Source organism: Neolamprologus multifasciatus, chromosome 22 (assembly GCF_963576455.1).
Source record: "Neolamprologus multifasciatus chromosome 22, fNeoMul1.2, whole genome shotgun sequence".
NCBI lineage: Eukaryota > Metazoa > Chordata > Actinopteri > Cichliformes > Cichlidae > Neolamprologus > Neolamprologus multifasciatus.
Genome location: NC_140459.1, coordinates 19,711,454 through 19,721,559, shown reverse-complemented (window position 1 = coordinate 19,721,559; position 10,106 = coordinate 19,711,454). Strand labels below are relative to the sequence as shown.

The 10,106-nt window shown below is 42.5% G+C and overlaps 1 protein-coding gene across 1 annotated transcript; it reads left to right on the top strand.

Annotated features, from left to right (window-relative positions):
- Window positions 1–912: 912 nt before the first annotated feature.
- dync1li1 (dynein, cytoplasmic 1, light intermediate chain 1) lies at window positions 913–9,506 on the top strand. The gene is made up of 13 exons (XM_085148753.1): window positions 913–1,090; window positions 1,360–1,433; window positions 3,339–3,455; window positions 3,615–3,845; window positions 4,095–4,249; window positions 4,464–4,557; window positions 5,086–5,221; window positions 5,314–5,425; window positions 5,670–5,729; window positions 5,869–5,913; window positions 6,041–6,128; window positions 6,244–6,366; window positions 8,210–9,506. Exons 1-13 carry the CDS (start codon window positions 987–989, stop codon window positions 8,326–8,328), a joined length of 1,458 nt encoding a protein of 485 aa, XP_085004879.1. The 5' UTR covers window positions 913–986; the 3' UTR covers window positions 8,329–9,506.
- The last annotated feature ends 600 nt before the right edge of the window (window positions 9,507–10,106 follow it).

Here is a 10,106-nt window from a genome sequence, read left to right as displayed (position 1 = left end):
CTCGTGAACTGCATGCGCGGTTCTCAGTTCTGATGCGCCTCGCTGGTTTTGTTGTGGCGGTGACCACACGCCTGAGACATCTTGGCAGTCGAAGGTTCACTCTGAGCCCAGCAGAGAGCCGTTCAATCTGCGTGAGCCCTATTTGGCTGCTAATAATCACATTTTATATTCAGGCCACTATTGCTTCTCCCTGCTGGGAATTGCACGCAGAAATCCTCACGATTACTTTAGCTTTTAAATGTTATTTTATTTACGAAATTACAAATGCATAAAGATTTAACTCTTTGCAGCGGTTTCAGGTGGAAGTTCACTTATATAATGTGGTATAACACACCTATTCTTCGAGCCGATTTGTTTGTTATATGTAAATTAAATGCCTTAATAAAAGTGTGAAATTAAATTTAAAAATAAATTTTTAAATAATAAGCTTTAAGTCGTTTTAACTTAGTTTAGTTTCGCTCATTTTGTGCTGTACAGCTTTTAAAGGCCTGAACTGTTGATTTGAAGTCCATCCAATTCCTACACGGAATTATCGCTTTATCTCCTTATAGGCTTAGGCCTGATGCCCCAATATTCACAAATCAAGGCACTGATTCTGGATGCAGCACATTTAAGAGGATATTTTGTCTAAAAGACGGATTTTTTTTAGCTTCTTTTGGAAACTCGATTATTTATTTGGAACAAAATGGCGAGAAAGAAACCCAGTTATTTCCATACAGCCCATACTTGTATTATTATTATTATTATTATTATTATTATTATTATTATATTTGTTGTTGGTTTTACACAGATTTATTTTGAATAATGCAGAAACACTGCATGTGGACTTTGCCTGGGTTTGTGTCACACTGCCCTGTGGCTGAGATCATTTTATGTCTTGAGCAGGGACAGCAGCTTTGTGCGGGCGGACCACGCCCCGGGCCGGGCTAGGTTAGCGCTCTGCTGCTACATCCGGGCGCTCCGTTCGGTTTCCAAGCCCTGCGAAGATGGCGACTTCAGGGAGGAGTGCACTATTATCCTCCAATTCAACTGGACCTAGGAGCACACTGGAGAACTCCAACCCAGAAGAGGATGATGGGCAGAACTTATGGTGGGCGATGGCTGATTAGAGCTGGTTTATTGGGAGCAGAATTTGGGGGCGCGGAGAGTCCACTGTGCTGGGATAAGGATGGTTTGACAGCTAGCCTGCTAACGAGGCTAGCTAACATCAGCACCAGACTGATTGGGCACTGGTGACACAGCAGCAGCAGCAGCAGCATTACTGCTAGCTTGTTTTAGCTTCTCGCTGTCAGTCGTTTGTTTGTGAATGAATGAACAAGCATGTTTGGGCGTGTTGTAACGGGGATGCTCTCTGTGCAGGTCCACAATCCTGAGCGAAGTGTCAACCCATTCAAGATCAAAGCTACCGTCTGGGAAAAATGTCCTGGTCATGGGTGGGTATCTGTGTTTGTCTGCACTCTCCTGGCTAACCAGTAGGCACCGTTAGCTCCAACAGCCAAGGAGCTGGTGATCACCTCATCCGAGCAGTTAGACTTAATTTTCCTGCTAAGCTAGCATCTCTTTGGACTGATGAGGCTTTGTTGTTGATGCGTGGGCTAGCTGAGGAGAGGTGGAGACAGGTGTATTTTGTGCAGGCGCGCGGTCATGTACGCGCGCGCACGCACACACACAAGCTCACGATGATATGTAAGCTAATACAGCCGCTTTGAAAGCCTGCAAGTCATTCTAGCAGTCAGCGATGCTAGCAGCAGCTAGGCAGAGATGATTGTGAGTGGACGGGACAGACCAGCGGACTGTGTTGTTGTTGTTTTATTGTGCAGGACCACAGAGCTCCGCGTGGGTGAAGCGGACAGGGTGCCTCCCTGTCTCGCTCGTTCTCGTGCCACGACACAAAACACACTGTCGGCACATCCGCCCGGGATAATCCGCAGCCCGCACACCCATTCCAGCTAATCAGACAGCTATACCCGTGTACAATGACGGCGAGAGGCCATTTGACTATAATGCTACCTGTGACAACATCATCAGCACTGCTTTATGATGCGTTGAGTCCCCCTGTCGGTGTAAGTTAATATGGCAGCGAGCAGGAATGGATGCAGCTCTGACCTAATCACATACAATAACAATGCTTTTGTGTCAGCTAAGAGGATAGCAGGAACTGCTTAAATGTCTCCACATATGCACAGCATATTATATCGTCCTTAGATCGCTCTTTAAAACAATAACCTCTGTGACATAAGCAAATATATATATATATATTTACCATAGACAGTTTTTTTTGTTTCAATTCAGAGTTTTCTAAATGTAGTTTCAATGGAAGCTTATTTGTGCCATTGAATTTTTATGCATTTATTTATTTACCAGGCAAAACGTAGTGAAAATGTATGACAAAAAAGACTAATTTGATGAAGGTAATAGCTAATGCCATTTCGTGTCTGTTATTGTTAAATTACATTTTAAATGATAAAAAAAGATTTCATTTTTTACAGTAATTATTTTTAAAAACACAGTTTCATAGTTCTTCACAATTTGCGTAAAACACACATTAAATATAAGTGTATATATCGTGATATAAAGGACACAAATTTAATCATATATTCATACCTGTTTATATGCAATGATCCTTTCAATAAGACATTGTTGGGATCATAGTCAAAAGTGAGGGGCACATTCGAGGAATAAACTATTACTAGTAGTAAACATGCAGAAAAGAACCATAAAACACATAATCTATATAATGTGTTCTAATCAGGCTGATGCGTTTTGTCTTTTCTGTAACATCTATCCATTCATTTTCTTCCACCTATTAGAGTCAGGGTTGCTATCCCAGCTGTCATAGGGCGAGAGGCAAGGTATGCCTTGGGCAGCCTGCCAGTCTGTCACAGGGCTAACATAGACACAGACCCACCGGTGAGTCTAAACTCCACACAGAAAGGCCCTAGAATCCAGGAGCTTCTTGCTGTGAGGAGACTGTGCTAACCACCCTGTCGCCTGTCTTATTAATAATACATTTGAAGTTTGCTGGTTAGGCAAAGAAAGCAATTTTTGTGGCACACCTTGACCTATAGGAAATGCTTCCTATATATTAATATTATAGGTATTACCTTTGAATTATGTGCAGCTCATAACACCAGATGGAGGTTAATTATCAAATTGTATACCTGAAACAGGGCTGTAGTGTATTGGTAGACCTCAGTTTTCATGCCACTTAAAACGCTTTTTCCAAATTTATTATTATTATTTTTGTTCTTGTGTTGTTGTATCTGATTGGGGGGTGCATATTGTGTTTGACTGGTTATATTTACTGTATGTTATGTACTGACTTTATGTGTGTTTAGGTGAGGTGGGCTCGGGAAAGACCACTTTGGTTGCAAAGCTACAAGGGGTTGAAGAGTACATGAAAGGCCGTGGCCTGGAATATCTCTACTTCAGTGTTCACGACGATGACATTGATGGTAACCTGCAAACGCCTGCTGTTCACAAAACAAATTACAGAGTCTTACTGTGCTTCTGTTTTTGTGACTGCAGAGTAAACTCGAGCGCTGAATATATCAGGAGGCTGTATCGGAATGTTTACTTGAACCTGCTTTGTGTGTGTTTGTGTGTGTATTTAGACCACACTAGATGTAATGCCTGGGTGTTAGACGGAGACCTTTACCATAAGGGTCTACAGGGAGTAGCTGTACCGGTGGACTCTATCGACAACACGTTGCTCCTGATAACGGTTGACATGTCGCGGCCTTGGAACGCCCTGGACTCTCTCCAGAAGTGGGCCGCCGTTGCTAGGGAACACATTGACAAACTCCGAGTCCCCCCAGAAAAGCTGCGGGAGCTGGAGCACAGACGTGAGTCATACTGACAGCAGTCAGACTTAGAAGTAGATAAATCATAATTTCTTCACAAAAATTGATCTTGGAAATATAAAATGTTACTCAGAGAAGTGGCATCTTTGTAAAAGACTTAAATGGGTTTGTCTAAAGAGGTTCATTAGACGAATTCTAACAGGAGGTTTTTAAAAACTGACCTCTTCAAGGTCCCAATAATTGCTTATCTGTCTGTGCACCTTAACGGTGTTTGCTTGCATTTGCACGCAGTGGTAAAGCAGTTCCAGGAGTACACAGAGCCGGGTACCGGGGAGGATGGAGCACCGCAGAGGAGGAGTGAAGAAGAAGAGAGCGTGCTGCTGCCCTTAGGAGACAACACACTTACACACAACCTGGGAATACCAGTAGTGGTGGTCTGCACAAAGGTACACATAACACTGTTTTTCCTCCACACGCTGCAAAAGTTGTACAATGTGTCATTTTAAGCTTCGTGGCCTTTAAGATGGAGTTTTGGGTCTATTGTTTGTTTTTGGGGGTTTTTTTATAGCAGGAAAGGTTTCATCTCATAGCAACACAGTGCTTATTTTTTGCATCTCTGTACAAGCATTCAACTCCGTCATCTGTTTATCCGTTCCTCAGTGCGATGCTATCAGCACACTGGAAAAAGAGCACGACTACAGAGACGAACACCTGGATTTCATCCAGTTCCACATCAGACGTTTCTGTCTGCAGTGTATCCTTCCTTAACAAACTGATGGCTAGCGCAACCTGTAACGCAAAAGTCGTACTGTTGTAGAGAACATAATGAAAATGTGGTGCATATGCAGTGTCTTTATGTGGCTGTGGGTCTTTACATTTTGTCTGTTCCCTTCTATGAGGTGTTTTGTCCATAGGATTTCCCTGGCACTGTAAGCTGTTAAAAGTTGAACTTTCATTTATTTTTGCAAACTGAGTTCAGTTATTGTCAGAGTTCACCCAGTATTGCTTCAAGTTGTTTGTTTCTCTGCATAATTTCACTCAGTCAATAGTGAGTGAAAGCAGGATTTAATTTTTCAGGTTTATTGTGTTTAAAAACGAGCACAAAGACTAAAATAATTGCACGCTGCCTCAGTTCTTTTGTGCCCCTGTAGCAATTATAAGTCAGAATTGGGTTTTTCAGTTGTGTCACTGTTATTAAAATAATTTTGTTTTTGTTAGTGTTTATCATCGTTTCTGACTCTACATATTGGAGTGTTGAAAACATCCTTGACAGCTGTGTCAGACGGCGCCTCTCTGCTTTACACATCAGTGAAGGAAATGAAGAACCTGGACATCCTGTATAAATACCTGGTCCACAGACTCTATGGCTTTCCATTCCACTGCCCTGCGCAAGTGGTGGAAAGAGATGCCGTCTTTATGTAAGCTGGGTTTTGCGCACATGTGTGCATATTTAAAGTGCTGTGGGCACCACCTGTATCTGGTTTGTAACCAAGTCTCCCCCCTCCACCAGTCCATCAGGTTGGGACAACGAGAAAAAGATCGCCATACTTCATGAGAACTTCCAGACAATAAAAGCAGAGGACAGCTTCGAGGATGTAATAGTTAAGCCACCAGTCAGAAAGGTACATGCTGAAACATCCTCTTATGCCAGTTAATCCCATCAAGTCACACTTAGATTACTATTATAATATCATATGCTACCACAAGCCATCATTTTTACAGTTCATAGCAGTTGCACTAACCTTTAATGTCCCTGCAGGGACTCACAATCATTTTTGGTCAAATCCAGTTGCTTTTGAGCTACAAAGAAGCAAAAAACATTGATACATTTATATGTTGTGTTTTTTTCCTCTTTCCTTTCATTAGATTGTGCACGAAAAGGAGATTCAGGCAGAAGACGACCAAGTGTTTCTGGTAAAACTGCAGGTCAGAAAACATTTCACCGGTGTCTATGCTATTTGGGTTTGCTGCTTGCAGGTACTCAAATTAACTCACACTTGAGGGTTTTAATATGTTAATGAAGGGCTAATTCGAGTGCGTGTGCATGTTGTGCTCTAATTTACAGTCGCTGCTCGCCAAACAGCCCGCTGTGACAGCAGGACGACCAGTGGTGAGCGGTCCATTTTATTTATTTATTTTTTCCTCCCAAGTTTTGGCTCGCATGATAACAGAAAGCTCCCTCCAGTGTCCTTATGTGTGAAATCAACTTGGGTTTTTTTTTCCCCCCCCTAATATAGGACACCACAAGCAGGGCACCCACGGGCTCTCCGAGGACGAGTAATCGCTCTGCAGCGGCCAACGTAGCAAATGCTATGCCACAGTCCGGTATGTCAGGCATTTCGTCCTTGCGCACAGACACGCGTGTCAGTTTCTCTCTAAGTGCGCTGCTGTTTGTACGTCTGTGCGCATGTTTTTTAACTCGAGTCTCATTATGCTGCAGGTCAGACTAGTGAGGGTGTGCTAGCCAATTTCTTCAACAGTCTACTGACAAAGAAAGCGGGGACGGCAGGGCCCGGCACACCAGGTGGTGGCAACAATACGCCGGGAACTGTACGGAAGTCAGGTGAGAACACGCTGAGGCGTTGGAAGCGCTCTGCTTTTGTACCCCTGAATAGAAGTGACCTGTTATTCAGCTGTCTTTGAAGACATCGCATATTTATTCAGTACTCATCACCTGAGCTTGTGTTTGTTTTTGTCACCTGTTTGCCATCCTTCCTCTTGACTCTCATCCTCACACTCCAGACGTAAACACAACCCTTAATAAAGACAGTCATTAAAGGGCCTGTGTGCATCTACAAGTTGCACAAACCTACACCCATCACCGTCATCTCTATGTCTGTTTGTAGCTCCGTGTGAACGTCTTGTCCTTTTTAACTAACCCTCACCGTCTTGTGTGCAGTCTCACTGTTAACACCATTCATAATGTGTGTGTGTTTGTGTGTGTATGCACTAGTCAGAGGATGCTGGCCACGTTAAGGTGTGTGTGAGCAAGATATTTCTCATCATTATTGCTTGCGTATGACACCGAGAGCACCCATTTATTCTTTTGACACGCCTTCTCCAGCATCCAAAGCAGGAGTATTGCTGGGATCAGTCCTCCTGTATCACTATTTACTTCTCTTATAAAGACAGAGACTGGGCTGCGGGCTTTCTGTTTATGTTAATTTATTTACATATGATCTATCCTTTCAATATGGAGGTTATGTCTATATATAAGTTTGCCCAAGCTGAGAACTAAAGTAGGGGTCCAGGAGATGATCCCATGGCTATTTAATTACTTCTCCGCCATATGCCTAAGTTTTGCCTTCAGAGATTAGTCTCAATGATCGAATATGTAATAGAATAAATGTGCTGATTTTTGTGGCTAGGAGCACATCTACAAAATGTGAAGATTACCAGCAGTAAACCAGGAAGACAAGGATGAATGGATTTTAATGACAGTCGCATCCCATTTATTTTCCCTTTTCCCTAATACCCCTGTCTTCTTGTTACTCTCTCACTTTGAATGATTTGTTTGCATGTTGCATTGCATTTCACTAACATCTGCCAAAGTCAGTGCACATGATTCTGAGTAAGGCTGGGTTATATGAAGGAAATACAATTAAAAACACGATAGCTGTAAACAGCTTACATTGTATAGCCAGCATATATGCAGGTGTTTTCAGCCGTCATGCACACACTGTGGAAACTTTCATATTCAAATGAAAGCTTTATATTAATATAAAAATTGTATATTTATATAAAAATCTTTATATTCTAATATATTGCCTTTTGCTGTGTAATTTAGACAACAAGTGCAAGAAGAGCCAACGGCAGTTGAATACAGTACTTTGATGTCTTTTAAAATAGGATTGATATGATCACACAGTTATTGCACAAATGTGTAAACCTGGACAGAAATAAATGATCTCTTTCTATATGTAGATAGGAATGGCACTAATAAAGACTTTGAAAAACATATTTTACCACTTTGCATCGTTGGCTTGGCTCCCTCTGTTGAATTTATAAGCCTATTGTCATTATCCTGAGGAGCAGCAGAAGCGCTGCGGTTCCTCATGCAAATGAGTTGAGACAGAATGAAACCACTGAAACCAGTGCAGTCGTCTGCTTGTATTATAGATGAAAAATATCCATTAACAGTACTAAAATCATGTTACTTTTCATAACTGTCCATGATGAATGATCAGCTTCTTACCCAGCTCTTATTTTAACCATGTGCACTTAGCTTTTTTTTTTTTCCCCCTCTCTCTCTCTCCCTCTTTCTCTCTCTATTGCATTGTGCTTTGTTAACCACTCAGTGCTGTGAAAACGCACTGCTATTTGCTGCATTGGCTAAGCGGCTTGTTTATTTGATTGTGTACTCTGTGACATAGCACCGATTTGTACGTCCCTGCTAACATTTGTAGGTTCAAAGCTGGGCCTCAGCGATGTCCAGGCAGAGCTGGACCGCATAGCCAGCCGAGAGACTGACTCTGACTTGTCCAATGCCAACGACACCCCTGCCACCGATGGGCAGGACACATGAAGACCAGCACCCTGCTCTCCTTCCCTCCATCCCCTGCACCTCACTCACCGTCCGCCTCCCTTCTTCCCTCCACTCTCCACCTCGTCATAAAGATACAGGGAAAAGGGAACGGGTGGACATACCAGTCCCCCCCCCCCCCCCCCCCCCCCCCCCCCATTCTTCTTCACTTTCTCCTAAAGGAGACGAACTCGCCCTTTACCCACACTTTGTTCCCGCTCACTCCGTTTTCTTCCCAGCTGTTACACCAAGGACAAGTATTTGTCTCTTTTAAATACAAGAGGGTCTGTTACATGAGAAGTATATGGTTAGTGGGAGGGGGGCAATGGGGGTGTAAAGGCTGGGATGAGAGTTGGTTGGATTGCAAGAACGATAACAATGGTGTTTTATCCAGCCACTGATTGTGATGGTACAGGTGGTGTTTTTACTGTAGGAAACGCTGAGGGCGCATGATGATGAAACTGCACTTAGGTAATAACATAGGGATGAATGTGTGTGTGTGTTCATGGGTTTAATGTATGTCTGGTAAGTCACACTTGGCCAGAGGAAGACGTGTAGAAGAAGAAGGAAAAAGAAAAATGCCTGACATAAAAACTGCAAGAAGTTTTTTTATGATGAAGGGGAAAAAACATATTAGTTTTGTTTGTGAGTGTGTGTGTGTGTGTGTGTGTGTGTATGAATGAGAGTGAGGCAAATAGATCTGTTTCGTCGAGAGATTTTTTGGCTGTTTGCATTTCAACCAAATGACAAAACAAAACAAAAACATTACTATGCTCTTACACTAGAAACTCTTAAAACAGTGCAAACTCTAATTGCAGCAACAGAGTCTGCATTACTACACAAACCAAACAACAGACCTGACACTCAAGCTCTGTCATGGTACCCTACGATTGGCCAAACTGCCCCTCGAGGTACAGACCAGACTGTGCACTGAAAAAATGAAAGGTTTCAGAGGGTAGGTGTGTAGCTGAGCTTTACTTGTTCAGAAACACTAGCAATTAAGTTCCATAGTTACTGCTGGCAAGGGGAATGGCTTTTGGGGGGAGGGGGAGGGGGGGTCACAACAAGAATGTACAGTCATTGTCTCGCTGATCGGTCCCGTTATTTCAGATCTCTGTGTTGACGTTTGTATAATCAGATCTGTCAATCAGTTAAATAAAAGTTGTATTTATTCGGATTCATCCACCTGGCTTCCGTTTTGTTTTTTGACAGACAAAATCTGCAGTCTCTTAAGTTAGGTACCTGAAGATTGAGCCCACCCCCACCCGCTTCAGTGACCTGCAAGTGACCTTGGATTATCCTTTGTTTTGAAGAATGAAAAATATCAGTTGTGGCCTTTGGTGCACATGACTTGCAAGTGGATGAAACATAAGAAGTGTTTTCAGACACTGTTTTGAGTGCAGTGCTCGTCCTAAGACTCAAACAAAAGAGTACAATATTAAATACCATTGGGATCATGAAGCAACAATCATATTAAAAGCTCTTATTGTGTTTTTAGTGGTTTACTTTTTACCTTGACCACCATGAATATACACTGTACAATATATAGTATTTATAAAGACTCTGAGGAACAGCAAATGAATAAACCCTTACACAAAAGTGTTGGTTTAACACATCACATTATTAGAATCAGTGCATTGGTTAGCACTGTTACCACATAGCAACCGGGTCATGGGCTCAAATCCACTGACTTGTTGTAGAGCTTGCATGTCCTTCCCATTCTTACATTCCCCCCATGATTAACATGAAATGCTAGGTTTCATGTCTTTAATAAACCCTTA

What these genes read in the sequence shown, in the direction of transcription:
- dync1li1 (XM_085148753.1), top strand. Translation starts at nt 987, where the DNA reads ATGGCGACTTCAGGGAGGAGTGCACTATTATCCTCCAATTCAACTGGA. An exon ending in TAGTGGTGGTCTGCACAAAG is followed by an intron (nt 4,250 to 4,463) that starts GTACACATAACA and finishes TCCGTTCCTCAG; the next exon opens with TGCGATGCTATCAGCACACT. An exon ending in TGACAGCAGGACGACCAGTG is followed by an intron (nt 5,914 to 6,040) that starts GTGAGCGGTCCA and finishes CCCCTAATATAG; the next exon opens with GACACCACAAGCAGGGCACC.